We start from the raw sequence: 16,187 nt of genomic DNA, 5'->3' as shown, positions 1-16,187 counted from the left end.
CCCAGACCTCACCTCCCTATTACTGTAACTGCCCCTTGTGGTTTATATCTGCCATCCATCTAGGCTGTGGCCTCCTTGAGGACAGCACAGCACCTGTGTTGCTCACCAGTGCACCCGGTGCCCAGGACAGGCTTGGCACCTGAACAGAGGCACTGACATGTTCAAGGCCGAGCAGAGGGAATTTATTAGAGAGGCAGGGGGCAAACACATATTTACACGGGCCGCGCCGGGGCATTAAAAGCAGAAGCGGGGACGGGAGGTTCCGGAAGCAGCTCAGACGAGTTCCACCTTGGCATTGGGGTATACCGCCACCACGTCGTAGCCCTCAGGTGGCTTGACGCGCGCCTTGGCGTGGCTCTCGCAGTAGAGCCGCTCGTCCAGAAAGAAGTAACCGCGCTGCTTAAGGTTCAAGCCGCAGTCGCTGCACATGAAGCACTCAGGGTGGTAGAGCTTGTCCCGCGCCTTGACGATGGTGCCCCTGATGGGGAGACGGGGAGAGGACTGCTTCCGGCGACCAATTCTCGAGCACGCTCCCATCCAGGGCCTGGGGCGGGGCCGGGGGAGTGCCGGGGTCGGGGAAGCAGGGGAGGGTACTCACACTATGCCGTGGCCGCAGCGCGTGCACTCGGGCAGTCCTTGAAGGCCACTCAGCGGAGCGCTCAGCTTGCTGGCCGTGGGCTTGAGGTTGCGAGGGCCGCTGGGGCCAGGCCGCTCCCCTGAAAGCCGGAGCGCAAGGGGCATGAGCCCGGTGCAGAGGTCAGAAAAGGGAACTTCACTTCTGCACGGTGTGGGATGGACCCAGCTTCCGGGACCACCAGCACTCCGACTGGGGACGTTTGGAAGGGGAGGGGCCGCGACAGGGGTGGAGTGGGAATCGGACACTGAGGCGCCGCGAGGGGCGTGGGAACACTCGGAGGAGACGCGGCAGGGGTAGATGGCTGGGAGGCAGGACGGGCGGGGGGGGGGGGTCGCAAAGCGGCGGGGGCGGGGCGGGGCTCTCCGGGGCACCCGAGGGAGTGGTTAGGCAGGTGGGGCAAGGTGGCGGGAGTCTTACCGCCCTCCCCAGCCTCTAGCATGCCCTGCAAGTAGCGGAAGGAGCCTGACTGCTTGGGCTCCGAAGCCGAGGGCTCGGCCGGGTCCCGCAGCATCCTGTACACCTCTGAGCCCAGGTCCACGCCGCAGTCACGGCTCCGTGGGAGGCCTCTGGCTGTGTCCGCGCTGGGCAAAAGAGATGCACCAAGGGACACGGTTGTGGTACCAGCCTTCCCCCTGCCAGCACAGGGGTCTGGTGAGGTTTTCAGAATGAAACCAGCTGAGACCCAAAGATCAAGTGTCAGGGGTCAAGATGTGACCCAGTGAGATCTGAGAGATCTGGGATTAAGATGGGATCTGGGTGTGGCTTCAAAGGCCACTTCTCTGTACTACCTGTGAAGTGGAGACACATGCAGGGTGCTCATTTGGGTCAGTAAAGTAGCCTCACTGCTGCTGCCATTGTGATGGAATGGGAGGTGAGATGGCTGCCCATAAGGAGGTCCCAGGCCTGGCCTGCCATCTTCTAGCCCAATCCCGGTGGCTGAGGGCCTCCTGCTGGTCGCTGGACTGCCATCCTACGAGAGAGAGGGGCCTGAGGCACTGAGAAACCATTGGGGTAGGGCTTCTGGCCATTCCTTATACATTCCATCCTTACCCCATTATGCCAGGCCTTCTTGGAGGTTGGCTGGTTACCCCTGCTCTGGCATCTCTGGGCTGTGGTGCCCAGCCAGGGACGGGCTAAAACTTGGGCCTGGTTCAATCCCAGAAGAAATGAGAAATGACCGTGGAAAGTCAGACACAAAAACCTAAGTGCCTGAGACTCAACCTTGGCACATGAGCCATGTGGTGGTTCTGACCACCAGCGCCCGTAATGGATGGTGTTGGGGCATGACCATTCCAAGTAGCCTTTTAAGGCCAGCGTGACTAGAGCAGAGTGGGTGGCTTCCTTGCAGAGATGGTCCTGGTGCCAGGCCTTCTCACCTGCCAGAACTGTGCTGGGTATTGTAGGGGCCTGTAGCTGGGAACATGAAAAAGAAAGCCCTGTCCTGCAGCCAGGAAGAGTCATCAATCACTGTGTGCCCAAAGCACACAATGGGGGTGGGGGGCAGACTGAGGTTCAAAGGCGTCATTGTGAGGTCAGCCCCTTTCAGGACTGTACATTTGCCTCCATTCCATGCTCTGCAGGGCGATATGCATGGCCCTTCGACAGGCAAAGCAGATGAGGGGCAGTGGCTAGGCCAGGGCTTAAAGATCCCCACCCTACCACTCCATAGCCAGCCTGATGCCCTTGGCTGAAACATTTGGGTGCACACTCTCACAAGAACTTTCACAGACAAACACATGCACAAAGACAACACACAAGGTCTAGCCAGTCCACTGACATATACCTAATCATACATACACAGTCTCATATACTGAGAGCCAGTGCTGGTCACCCTGGGGACCACCATAATGGTAGCCTCCATGCCTGGGATGAGGTTGGTGGCCAGAGCAGCCTGACTTTAGGATAAGGCACAAGAGTCCAGGACAGGAAGGTGGGTCTCAGCCTCAGCCTGGGAGGTGACATGCAAATTTCCCCTCTGCTCTACCCTGGGAACGAGGAGACTAAGGGAAAGAGCCTGTATAGGACTCAGGCAGCCTCCAGCACTGGGGCACAGTGGAGCCTGCAGAGCTTTGTCCGGACTGCTGCTGCTTTTTCTGCAGCCTCTGAGCTGGGTGGGAGCTTGAGGAAAGGGCGGACCAGCCACTGAGTGGGGGTGGTGCCATTTCCCCCACCTCAACAGACAAAGGGGAGGGTCTCCCGCTGCCCAGGTGGGCCCCTATCAACGAGGCAATAGCAGTAGGAAAGCCCTCTTCCCCACTGGGCCGAACAAAAGCCTCTGAGAAACCCGATCACTTTTGCACATGTGTCTGCAGGGCAGACAGGCAGGCAAGGCTGGCCTGGCCTGTAATGGGGACCAGATGGGCCATGGGCTGTGGGGGCAGGGCTGGGCCTGGTACGGAGGAGGCTGGGACAGGAAGGGGAGTCAGAAGGTCCTGGAGGAAGGAGGCCCTCACTCACCCAGCAGGGTCATCAAAGCCACTGCCCCTCCCATGGCCACCCATGCAGCCGCCTCTCTCGGCCTGAACTCAGTGGTTAGGATACACATGGTGACCTCAGTCTCGGGTGAGTCACACCTCTACCACCTCTCTGAATCCGTTTTTTCATCTGTTAAATGGGGATTGTAATGGTCTCTGCATCCTAAGTTCCTTGTGGGGATAAAATGAGACAGTTGCATGTAAAGCACTTAGCATAGTGCCTGGCACACAGCAGATGCTTGTTGGATAAAGGGCTGCCATGGGCATTCCTGAGTTCCTATTCCTCTTCCTGGATGTCCCCCTCTGTGTGGCAGTGCACCTGGTGTCACGTGCTCCCCCTCTCTGAGTATCTGCAGCTGTTGATTTGGTTGTTGAAGCCTCAGTGGGATAATCAGCAGAATGGGGGTAACTGCCTGCTTGTTCATCAGCTCCCACGTGACTGTGGTCAGAATCTGGGACACTCGGGGTGCCTGGGTGGCTTAGCTGGTTAAGTATCTGCCTTTGGCTCAGGTCATGATCCCAGGGTCCTGGGATCGAGCCCCGCATCGGGCTCCCTGCTCTCGGGGAGCCTGCTGCTCCCTCTCCTCCCTGCTTGTGTGCGCTCTCTCGAATAAATAAATAAAATCTTAAAAAAAAAAAAAGAAGAATCTGGGATACTCAGCTTGGATGGAGGTGGGCACTGAGTCCAGAGGAGCGGGTGGTACCTCCGGGAGGCCAAACCCCAGCTCCCTGCAGGTCTGGAGGGGAGAGGCTGAATGTGTGAGGGCTGCCTGCTCTACCCAGCTTGCCTGGTTCTCAGCTTAAATGCCATCCTCTCCAAGAAACCTTCCCTAACCGTCATCCTTCCTCTGCCCTGGGCAGGACCAGATGCCTCTTGTGTTCCCACCTGAGTAAGGCCCGAGGGAAGAAGGGTCTCCTATGACCCTACATGACCTGCAGAACCTATTTGCATCGGGGGTGCGTGTCAGGGTACCTTGTGCTGGTCTTAGGGCCAACTGTGGTTTTCTCCTCCTCTGATGTCTCTGGCTGGGCCCACCCACTCGCCGCTGCAGGCGGAGGGTGGGAGCACTGTGGGGACAATGAGCCCTGTGTCTGTGTTCCTGAGGACACAGCCCTGCGGGGGCTGGGTGGGGGTGTTTCTGTCGCCACCCATGGAGCTCATGACTTTTAAGTACAAGAGGGGGATGGCAGCTGAGGGACAGCCCCCTCAGCTTAGAGAAAAATCCCTCTGACTCCAGCCTGAGCCACTGGCAGCCTGGCCGTTGAGGAGGTCAGTAAAGGAAGGTGTCGGGGCAGGGGCCGCTGCTCTCCAGCGCCCCTGCCCCCAGGCGCCCTGGCCCTGACGGAATAGAGCTGAGATTCAAATTCCAAAACTCCTGCGCTCATGCCCTGTCCATCCTGCTCTCACATGGGACATCGGGCCTCACATAGGTGCTGGGACCTGCACAAGGTTGCTGCCTGCCGCCTGGCCGATTTGTCAACCCCTGGTCACCCCTGGCCCCTTGGACCAGGGCAAGCTCTGGAGACACAAGTGTGGCCACGAATCTCTGCAGGAACAGCTGAGGTCCTGGACAGTGGGAACCAAGAGACTGTCCGTGGTTCTGCCCCATCACCTCATCCCTTGCTTCTGCCCTCCCACCCTTGGAGCTTTCTTTTTCCTGAACCTATGATGCACAATCTCACTTCTGAGCCTTTGCATGTGATTCCTTGCACACTTCCCTTCTCCATGCCTCTTTGCTGGCCTTATTCTTCCTAGTCCTGCAAGTCTTGGCTTGGATTCTCCCTCCTCCAGGAAGCCCTCTCTGAACTGTTAGGTGAATCATGTGCCTACTCTGGACTCCTTTGGCCCCTGGCTTCTGCCATTCCAGAGTTGCTAAGTGCCTCTTCCTTTTCATAACGGGCACTCCCTGGCATGTAGTAAGCATCTGGCCTCCGAGATTCCAGCAAAAGCAAGGTAGGGAACAAATATCAGAGCAAGCGGATTGGGATAAATGGTGAGGGAGATGGCCTTCTGTACGGTGAAGGCTCCATGGTGAGAGAGTAGACACAAGCAGGCCTAGAAGGCCATGGCCCCACATGCTGAGTCCCACAGCTCTGGCTCCATCACAGACCAGTCCAATCTCCACCTTGTCCAAACTCTCTAGCCCAGAGATGTTGAGCTGGCGGCTCTGGATACTTCAGCCCTGCCCACTTGGCTAGCCCTCACGTCCACGGCAAAACGAGGCCCTAGAGCAGCTTCTTCCCGTCCCCCTCCCGCATTTGAGGACAGTATCACAGTTGTGACTCCTGTCATACATGGCAAGGTGACTGTGGCCTGAGGTCTGCTGGGTGCAATCACAGGATGGCCAGGAGAAAACTTCAGCCTTCGATAGAGCAAGGAAGTGCCTTATAGTCTAAGGTCAGCCTTGAGGCCCAAGTTTGGCTTTAGCCGGGTGGGTATCCAACGCTAAGATGAGACAGAAGAGAGTACCCAAACAGTCTGAGGTCACTCCACAGCCTACAGTTTCCCCCCAGCCAGCCCCCAAGCCCAGTGACTTCCTCTTGGTCTGGCATCACTAGGCACCAGAGTGAAACCCAGCCGGGTGGGTGGTAGCCCTGAGCCAAGGCCTAGCCCCATTCCTGCCCATGCTAGGTACCTTTATCTCAGCACCTAGGATGGCCTAGAGTACAAACAGAGCTGCCAGCAGATGCTTATCACCTGGGGAGCACAGGATGGGGCATGGACATAGACCAGAGAAGTCTGCTGCTTCAGTCTCTGGCCTGGGCATCCAAAAGCCAGACAGCAAGACATCTAGTGCAATTAAACCCATGGACCAGGCCTGGCCCCTCTTCCCTGGGCTTGCTCTGAATCAGGCCAGGCCCGGTGATGTCCATACATACCTGGGCCTCAGGGTCAGTGTGGATCCTCTGTGCCTGAGCCTTGCTGTCCTCTGGGGCACCGGGCCAGCTCCTGCCTTCAGGTCTGTGACAGGAATTAGGACGGTCAGATAGGTCTGCTTACTGTGCCTACCATGACTGGGACCGGGACCAAGAGGGGCTGTGCTCTGCGCCCAGAGCCACCCAGGACCAGGCCTGGCACTCTGCATGGCAGAGGACACCACTGCCACACTTGCCCCTGCACCAGAATGGTGGCCGTTGTGGGCAAGGAGACAGAACTCTAGATCTGCCACCTGCCTAGGGCAGGGCTGTGTGTTCCAGCCCCACCAGCTGCTCCACGCCTCTCTGGTCTCATTCCCAGACAGGATGCAACAGAAGCCCTTCTGCTTCCCCACTTTTTCACCCTCTCCGTGGCCTCAGCAAAAAGGCGAGCTCAGAGCAGGGTGCGTCAGGCCTCACACATTGATCAGCGAGGAGCCCATCTGCTTACCCTCTTCCATCTACAGCCTCTGGCCTGGCCTGGAGGTCAGGCATCCATGGGCTCTGGGGGAGGTGACATAAAGGCTTTGAGGGGTGCTCCTCCCCTCTTGCTGCCGGCAGAGTCATCACCAACGTCTGCCCAGCCCAGATGGGAAACAGGCCATTAGGAAATTCCTGCTTCACCATAGAAACCAAAAGCCAAACACCACTCAGGAGGGAGAAAAACATCATAAACCTGCCATAAGCCGGGCAGGCAAGGCAGGCGGGACTGAGAGCCTATGGGCCTGGGGCCCAGTCCTGCCATTCGGTAGCCCTGTGAGGAGGCAAGCCATAGGGTGCAGGGACCCTGGACTGACAGGTGGGTGTGAGGTGAGGCTGGTTAGATGGTTAGACGGAAGGGGAGTAATGTCCCCATTCACCTCAAAAGGCCTCCTGGGGCTTTCCAAGAACTCCTCACTGGGCCAGCAGCTCAACACGGCCTCTCTCACCCCAACTCACTGAAGGATTTTAACTATCTGTCTATACCTGTAGACCACACTCACTCTACACTTCCTCACCCTGGCCCGTTCCTTAACCCAGTACAGACTAGCTTCTCTCCTCCAGAGCCTTCCACAGGCCTGTGCGACCAAGCTCTGCTGCCCGAGGCCAACACCATCCCCACTGGTGCCTGGCCCCAGCCCTCTCAGCCAGACTCCCAGGGACTGCCCTAACTCACAGCTCCACCTATGGCCTCCACCCACTCGGAACTCTGCTGAGATCAGTCTAGGACATCTCAGGTGGTTAAGACGGACTTATACTTCCCTGAAGCTCTGCCCAGAAGAGAAGTACAAGCCTGTGGTCTGGAGGACAGAGTGCACAAAGTACCCAGAGCAAAGAGCGTGGCCCAAGGCAGCAGATCAGAATGAAGTGCTTATTCAATCTCCATCCCTAGGCCTTCACTTCAGGCCTGAGAGGTGCTAACATCTACCATCTTTTTTTTTTTTTTTTAAGATTTTATTTATTTATTTGACAGAGAGAGAGAGACAGCGAGAGAGGGAACACAAGCAGGGAAGAGGGAGAAGCAGGCTTCCCGCTGGGCAGGGAGCCCAATGTGGGCTGGATCCTGGGACCCTGGGATCATGACCTGAGCCAAAGGCAGACGCTTAACGACTGAGCCACCCAAGCGCCCAACATCCACCATCTTTAAGCAAAATGACAGCCCAAGGATGGGCCATGTAACTGCACCTTGTAACATACACAATGGGCAATACAGACCCCACCAGAAGCCCAAGGTTGGAGCTGATGCCAGGAAGGTTCTGGGCCTACAGAAATGCCCGCAAAGTATGGGTTTGCTTGGATTGTTAGATAACTGGCTCCAAGCTCTAGACAAAATAAGCATAGCAGGGAAGGTGGGCCCTTCCTTCACTTTTCATCCTGTGGAGAAGTCTGTGGAGGATTAGAGCCCTCTATACATAAGAGGGCAGGTAGGGAACTGGTCTGGATAGAGTTCTGGGGGTGGGGGCACAGAATAGCTCTCTCCAGTCAGCTCACCAGGCTGATCTTCCACAGAAACCATGTTGAAGGGGTCTTTGGAGCATAGGTCCTGGCATAGCAGGCAGGACAGAGAGCAGGGTGAGAGGCCTTGCTGGTGAGAGGTGCTCAGGAAAAGAAATGCTGGCCCTGGGGGTCAAGGTGGCCTTCATGTCTTGATCTCCCAGAATCTGCATGTGTGAGAACTGGGAATGGGGGCTAGAAGACAGGACCCCAGATTTTCACTCTGAGCAGACCTGGTACATCATAAGCATCCAACCTCCCAATCCTAAAATGGTCCCATTTTGGAGTTAAGGAAACTGAGAGCTTTGAGATTAAAACACTTGCTGGAGGATAACACAGTTCTTAAGTGCAGAGCTGGGACTTGAACTCAGATCTGTGATAGTAGAGAATGTGCTCTCACCTGCTCCATGGCCAGGCAGCATTTGGGGGCAGAGTAGAACAGGTCAGGGGACCCCTGGCTCCATCCATGCTTGGCTTGGAACAAATGACCAGGAAAGGAAGGAAGGAAGGAAGGAATGGGGACCTCCACCCTGCCCCCATCCTGCTACCCTCCCTTGACATCATTCCCTCTGGGAACCTCCTGACTCAGGCCCCCTACAAGCCCCTGCTGCCTCCCCCACCCCACTACTACCAGGGCTTCCTTTCTTTAGCCATGAAAAATCAAGGCCGGAGGTGAGTCAGGGCCCAGGAAACCAGCCAAGTGGGGCAGCCACAGAGGCCACTCGTGGGCAGAGCAGTGCTGATGTTTCCCCAGCCAGACTGTACCTCAGTCTGGGAGAGGGCGATGAATGTGATCCTGTTTGGTGGAGAAGGAAACCCAGGCTCATAGCGGTCATCTGGTGTACCTAAGATCCCACAGAGTCGGGATTACAGCCAGCTCTGCTGAACTCCCAGGCCAGGGCCCACTCCCCTTGGAGTTGCACTCAGCTCCAAGAGCACAGTCAGGGGTCCTGACCCCAACCTGGACCCAGACCCGGGCCAGACACACATGGAGGCTATCTCAGAAGCCTTCCTAACATGTTTAACGGCTCCCAGCCCTGCCAGCTCTAACTCAAAGTTAGCTGTGTTGTGGTTTGGGGAGGCTTTGCCGACATGCGTCCACAGGGGAATCACGGAAAGTCCCTGTTAGCAGTGAACGTGGCAGAGCTGAGCAGTTATGTCTGACTTCTCTGGATCCAAGCAAGAGAGGGGGAAGGGAGGTCCCACTCAGCCAGGACCTGGCCAACTGCCTTCAGAACTGAACAAAGACCCAGGGCCTGACGAGGGCTGCGGAAGCCTCAGGTGGACCTTCAATCCTAGACCATTTATAAGGCACATATGGGGCTTGGGGATCCCCAATCCTCCCCTTCATGTAGGCTGTATGGCATGATACAGGCCATAGCATCCAGATTTAACCAGGACAGAGGCAGGGCCTGTAGCGGGGCCAGCCGAGGCAGGACAGCCGTGGGGTGGCAGGAATGGTCGGCAGCCACTCCTAGGAGCGAGAGAGACCCGAGGACAAGTTTTCCTTCCCCACTCCCTTGCTGTGTGACTTTAGGCACCTGCTAACCGTTTGGAGCCTCAGCTATCTCATCTGTAATACGGGGACCATACCAGGAGACTGAAACCACCCCGCCCCCCACCCCCCCCTCACCCCGGCCCAGCCTGCCCTGTGCGTACCTGCTCACAGAGAGTGTGAGGTGGTCATGGCAGCCCTTGATGCGGTTCTGCGCCTCCAGGTGCGTCATGAGCTCTGTGCTTTCCCCATTGATGGCCTGGATCAGGTCTCCGGGGCACAGGGCGGCCAGTGCGGCCTTGCTGCCGGCATGAACCTGTAGGGAGACAAGCCAGAGGCCTGGGCGTCAGTCATTACGTGGCCTTGCTGCAGTCTCTGCCCTGGACCCCCTCCAACCTCAGAACCTGGGCTGTGCGGCCCTGCTGCCCACACGACCTGGGGTGGGGCAGGGGGGACCAGCCCAGAGACCAGTTGAGTCCCCATGTGGTCTTGCCACAGCCTCTGCTCTAAACACCCCCAGTTCCAGCCCCTGAGGCACTGCTAGGGTGTGAGGGCATATAAGAGGGGCTTCTTTGGGATTGGGACAAGTGGAATGTCACTCTTGTTGCCTGCATATGTGCCAAAGGACATGCAAGGGACACATGGGGACACATGTGCTCCAGATACATACAAAGCAGGGACATGTCACAAATACCCTCCATAGACAGGGCCCTACACAGACATACTGCAGAGCAGCCCCTTGGCCTGATATTTCCTCGTCTCCCTACTTGTTTCCTTTCATCCCTACTCCCCACCCCACATTCACCTCCACCTCCCCACACTCTGTCCCGACCAACCGAATATCCAGGCACTAACGACAGCCCCGGATAGTTCTTAGCTCCACACGTCTGCAGATGCTCTTCTCTCGACCTGCAACACTCTTCCCTTTGACCTCAAACCCTAAGTACCAGCTTACTCCTCCTCACTTTCATGTCTTAGCAGACAGGCCAGTCCCCTAGGAGCCTCTTCTCTGGGCTCTCACAGTAACTCTGCGCACCCTCTTTACCACTTTGCTCCCCTAACATTGTTAGAGCCTCGTTCTGGGTCTGTGTCATCACGTCCCCAGCAAGTCCAGGACCACGTACTTCCAGCTGCCCACTTGTGCTCCTGAGTCACAATTTTACCCACACTTCCTCTGCAGGACAGACACTCTCTCAGGCCACCCTGGTGCTACTATTGACTCCAGGCAAATAGTGTCCCGATCTGGAGCCTCTTACAATGTTGGTCCTGGACGAGAGCCACATGAGGTTACGGATAGGCGAACAGGGAGGCCTGAGAAGGGGGCCCAGGGGAAGTCAGGCAACGGGGCACTCTTTGCCCTCTTCCTGGTCCCAACACAGCCTTTGGAAAGAGACTTTAGGCGCCCTCATTTAAAAAAAATTTTTTAAGTAATTTCTATACCTGATGTGGGGCTCAAACTCATAACCCCGAGATTAAGAGTCACATGCTCTACGAACTGAACCAGCCAGGGCCCTGTAGGCGCCCTCATTCCTACTCAGCCTCCCCAGTGGTGCCCTCAAGAGCTTCCAATGACCCCGTTCCTACTGCTGGAGTTGAGAGCTCTTGGAAGCCCAGCTAGGCTCAGCTTATCCAGTTTTCAGTAGTGAGTGGACAAAGCCGAGGTGCTGGCAGCTCCTTGGCTGGAGTCCTGGTATGGGCAGTGCCTAAGCTGACACGCCCTGAAATAGGCTGCCCCAAGGAATGTTTTTCTGGAGCATGACCCCCTCAGCCAATAGCCCATGAATGCTTATCCACAGGGCATAGGCACCCGCACAAGCCTGTCATCCTGGGGGAAGGACCCCACTGGGCATTATCCCACCCTCCACTCAAGGCCCAGCTCCAGGCCCCTCTCCTTCATGGACACATGCTCTGTGACATGGCCTGGGCTCTGTGCTTTACCCATAACCAGTTCACGGCAACTTTTCAACCACCTGATGAGACAGAGGCTGTTCTCATTCCTAGAGATGAAGTAAGGGAGGCCTGGGGGAAGGGACACCTTGCCCCAGTCCCCACGCTGGAGAGCAGTCTTATTCTTCAGGGGGGCGGCTAGCTGCAGGATGACTCAGCCAGTACAAGGGGTGCATTCAGGACCCTGTGGGTGGAGGAAGTTCTTGAAAGCTGGGGTGGCTGGGACTCTGCCAGCTCCACTAGCTCAGGGAGTTCTGGTCAGGGAGGGCATGAGGCCAGGAAACCGTGACTCTCCCAACTGCCTTTATATGCATTGTCTCATTAATCCTCCAGGAAAGTCCATTTCTTAGGTGAGGAAACTGAGGTCCAGAGAAGTGCAGAAGAATGCTCAATTGATAAATGGCAGAGTTAGGATTTCATTCCAAGCCAACGGGTTCCAAGTCTTATCCACTAACCACTGTGTGATTTTCTGCAGAAAGGGAGTGAGGGGAGAGAGTGTCCCAGGGGAGAGAGAGTGTCGCAGGTAAAAAGATCAGCAGGTATAATGACTCATCTGGGAGAGAGAATAAAAGCAGTCTTCTGGGGTTGAAGCATCATTAGTGAGAAGAGAGCGGAAGAACAGTCAGAGAAGAAGCAGGGACCAGATCTGAGGGCCTTGTAGGCCCAGGTGAGAAGCTGGCATTTCTCCTGGGTGGTTGGGAACTATGGAGGGTTCTAAGCAGGGAAGTCACAGGACACAGTTTAACTCAGGCCTCTCCCTCTGGCTGCTGAGCACAGGATAAATAGACAGAAGGAAGGGAGAGGGGTACAGCGAGGTCAGCTGGGAGGCTGGGGCATGAACTAGCCCCCTCACCTGCAGCAGCTACATTCTTGGCCCCTGCTCCACTCTGCCCAGCCTAGACACTGTGGTGGACTGGGAGTCACAGAGTCTGGGGCTGTATTGTCCCATACGGTCACAGCAAGTGCCAGACAGGCCTGGATTCCTGTCCCTGCTCTGCTTCTCTGGATACACCACCTTGGCCTCTCTGAGCCTTAGTGTCCCCATCTATAATGTGAGGCCAGAAGGAGTTCTTACCGGTCAGGACTCTCGGAGGACTACCTAAGACAATCAGGGTAAAAAGCCCCCACAATGGGTTGAGCACATGGTGGTGCTCACTCCAGGCGCTGGTTGCTGGGGAGCTGGTACCAACACCCATTAGGATGGGGCCTGGAATGCTGCGGATGCTCAGCCAGGGCCAGCAATCACTGTAGTTCATAGGAGAAGAAGCCCAGGGCAGTGTTCTTGGGGGCTCTCTGAGGCTTCATGGGCTGAGGTTGTAAGGCCCCAGCTCCGCTAGGCAGCCAGCCTTCTCCCTGTTTGAGTGTGGCTGTCCCCGCGGTGGGGTGGGCAGGGGAGGCCCTGGAAGCATGGAAAAGGTTGGGTCTCGAGCCCCCTTGGTAAAAAGACTCCCACATATCATCTGCCCTTGAGGTACCTGCTGGGCAAGCTGTGGCCTGTGTCTCCCCAGCTGCATACGTCTTCCCAGATCCCACCCAAATCCAGACTCAGGCATCCTGGTTCCTTGGGCCTGAGCTGCTGCCGCAAGACTTTGGGGGACAAGAGGGAGTGTTCTTCCCGGCAAACCTTCTCCCAGCCTGCCTGCCTGCCAGGAGAATGCATCCTGGTCAGCTCCAAACAAGGCCGCCGGTGGCTGCGACTGTGACGTGTGGAGGCCTTTCCTCCACGGGCAGGCAGCCGCGTGGGCAACAGATGTGTCTGCTCCCTGCCGCCTGTGGCCGTCAGCCGCTGCCACTGAGCCTGTCAGCGGCCTCACGCCCAGGGTGCCTGGACTGCTGGCCGGCCCAACACCCCCACCAGCCCGCCCTGGCGGACACACAGCAAGGCATACATGCACACACGCGTGCGCACGCACACACACACACACACACACACACACCCAGCTGTCTCCCTCAGGGAAGTGGGAGATGAAAGGCTCCCGGATGTGTTAAAGGCCCACCTCACTCAGCCCCAGGAACCTGGTGGCCATGGGCTAAGGGCAGATGTGGGAAACCTCCCAGGACAGCTGGGCCTGCCTGTCACCCTGGCCCCCAGAAATGGGATTCCATGATTCTCCGCTCTACCCCCTCCCAAGCAGTGGAAAGAAGGCTCTGAAAGTCCAGCCAGCTTGGTCCAGCCTCCACAGAGAGGTGGCAGTACAGTGGGGGAAGGTGGTTCTCAGTTCTCCTGACTCAGGCCCCCAAAGGCAGCCTGTGTGGGGATAAAGGATGGCCCTCAAATGCCCCCAGGTCCCCTCTGCTCTTTCCTCCAGAGTGAGAGCTTTGTCCCCTGGTCTGGGATCCCCAAAGGCAGAGTCTGACTCCCCTGTTTTAGCCCTTCAAACCAAGGGACCCTGAGGTGGGGCCAGGATCCTGTCTCCCTGAGACTGGACACCCCTTCTGAAAGGGCCTGAATCCCCTCCTCAGCTCCTCTGTCCTCTTCAGATTAGCCACCACCCAGGGCTGTGCCCACTCCTCTCTCTCCTCTGTCTTAAGCCTGGGGCAATGCATGGCCCTGGGAACCGGAGGAACTGGGCCAAGACCATACTGGCCCCTGGCCTTGTGTGGTCTTGTGGGGAGGGGGTCTCACAACCTCACAGTCAAGTCTCCCCTTCCCCTGGAAGCCCAAAATTCCTCTTGGTCACTTCCCCTTAGGACGATTGAGGTCATAGATGAGAGTCTGACCAAAACTAGAGTGAGGAAGTGGATGGCTCTTCTTTTCACATTCAGAGAGGACCCCAGGCCTCCCTGGGGTCACCCAGCTCTACTGGCAGGGACCTTTGATAGGAGAAGGGGCTCTCATTTTGCCCCAAATGCTCAGGCTGGGTTCAGTTTAAGCAGCAGTGTTTCTGGGCCTCCGTAGATCTGTCCAGACCCCTGGCCCAGCGCACTCCTTCCCCGGCCTGCAGCAACTCCCCCAAAATGAGACCAGCAGGGAGGCTGGTGTGTGAACTGGGGTGGGGGGGAATCCTTCAAGGGATAGGGCAGGCAGGCCCGGCGCAGGGAGGGAGAGGGTTGGGGCCGCACTGCCCTGCCTGGAAGCCTCCAGAGCCCGTGTGTCGCCCTGGCCAGTCCTTGGCTTTCGAACCTCAGGGACGTCGGGGATTCGGGTCTCGGTGGACCTCGAGGACAGGGTCTCAGATCGAAGACCTCCCCGCCGCCCCGTGGCCGCCGGACTCACCCGCGAGATGGTGAGGGGTGCGCTGAAGTCCCGGCCGCCTACTAGGCGGAAGCCCCAGGGCGAAGGGCCGCGCAGGGTCACGGAATGGGGCATCGCGGGCGGGAGCCGCAGCCGGAGCCTGAGCCGGACACTGAGGAGCCGGAGCCGCCGGAGCCGCCGCCGCCGCCGCCGCCGCCGCCGCCGCCGCCTGGACGCCGCGCCCCGCCCCCGGGCCGCCCGCCCCCGTACCCCCTCCACCCGGCCCCCGCCCCCGCTCCCCTCGCGCCGGGATTGGCCCCGCGGCCGGCCCGCCCCGCCCACTTCGGGGGGCTCTGAGGACCCGCCCCTCGGCCCGCGCGTCTAGAGCCCGGCACCCCCCCGCCGCGGTCGCGGAGACCCCGGGACCAGGACAGCCCCCACGTCCGGGATCCTGCCCTGGCCTCGCCCTGAGGGCCGCAGACCCTTTCGGGCACGGGCCTTTTGAAGTCCCATCTATCGGCGGCGCCCCAGCCTGAGGAGGGATGGGGGGGCGGCCCAGATGGGGGATGGGGCCGTGCCTTGCCCCGAAAACTCCTCAAGGTCCTGGCAGGCCGACCTGCCTCCCTACCCCTCGCAGTGGTGTGAGTCCTCCTCTACACAGCAAGCACTGACGAGCAGCCACCGGCCTGAGGAGGCCTGGGCCAGGGACACAGCCCCAGGCTGACAGCAGGCAGTGCCAAGTATGGGGTGAGAAGAGCAAGGTCCCCAGCCTCGTTCTGGGAGGCCAGGAGGTCTGTCTGGAAGAAGTGGCCCCTGACTTGAGTCTAGAAGCAAGGTGGCATCTTGTCCTTACAGGTGTCACTCCCTCCCCAGCTTCCCTCCTCTCAGGCATCTCCCAGGCTGCACTGCCTCTTCCCGTCCTCCTTTGCAGGGATTTTTGTTTCCCCAGCCTTCCTAGAAAAGGAGCAGCTAAGGTGGTTGGGGTAGTAGCGGCACCACTGGTGGGGAGTGATGTATTTGAGGGGCATGGAATTGTGGGCAGGCTCTCGCTTCACGCCCTTCCTGGTGCTGTCTTCACTCGGCCATTGTCCTCCAGGGATGTCCTTGAACGGCCCTTGCAGGTGCCATGGCTTGGCTCCCCTGGACACTTCGTGTCTGGCTGTGTCAGGAAAGCACTGTTTGGGTTTTTTTCCCCAGATTCTGAGGAGGCCCCTAACTTAGCCATTCTTGACAACCCTGTGTGCTCTCTTAGCCAACTTTTTGTAAGGGCTCTGCCCTCTTGAGGCTAACAGGCTATGGGGTGAGATATGTCCATGGGGTCTCTAACAGCCCCAAGAAGGGAGGCCACATAAGAGGCACAAACTCGGGCGCCTGGGTGACTCAGTCGTTATGCGTCTGCCTTCGGCTGAGGTCATGATCCCATGGTCCTGGGATCGAGCCCCGCATCTGGCTGCTTGCTCAGCAGGGAGCCTGCCTCTCCCTCTCCCCCTGCCTGCTGTCCCCCTGCTTGTGCTCTCTCTCTGTCAAATAAATAAATAAAATCTTAAAAAAGAGAGAGAGAGAAACTTA

General features: G+C 58.0%; 1 protein-coding gene across 2 annotated transcripts; it reads right to left on the bottom strand.

The window, feature by feature from the left end:
* Positions 1-273: 273 nt before the first annotated feature.
* On the bottom strand, positions 274-14,753 carry PDLIM4 (PDZ and LIM domain 4). Of its 2 annotated transcripts, XM_028103682.2 has the most exons (7): positions 14,661-14,753; positions 9,661-9,812; positions 5,992-6,073; positions 1,426-1,607; positions 1,055-1,218; positions 599-716; positions 274-478 (listed from the first exon to the last, which is right to left on the bottom strand). In XM_028103682.2, exons 1-7 carry the CDS (start codon positions 14,751-14,753, stop codon positions 274-276), a joined length of 996 nt encoding a protein of 331 aa, XP_027959483.1. The 2 variants fall into 2 exon arrangements, with proteins under 2 accessions (XP_027959483.1, XP_027959484.1); XM_028103683.1 differs by lacking the exon at positions 599-716 and having other exon boundaries at positions 408-478.
* Between the last annotated feature and the right edge of the window lie 1,434 nt (positions 14,754-16,187).

The sequence above is a fragment of the Eumetopias jubatus genome, unplaced genomic scaffold (assembly GCF_037043125.1).
Source record: "Eumetopias jubatus isolate StellerSeaLion01/CBP00866 unplaced genomic scaffold, mEumJub1_p1.0 scaffold_5, whole genome shotgun sequence".
Taxonomy (NCBI): domain Eukaryota; kingdom Metazoa; phylum Chordata; class Mammalia; order Carnivora; family Otariidae; genus Eumetopias; species Eumetopias jubatus.
The sequence above is the reverse complement of the archived record's forward strand: the minus strand, read 5'-3'. Positions and strand labels throughout refer to the sequence as shown.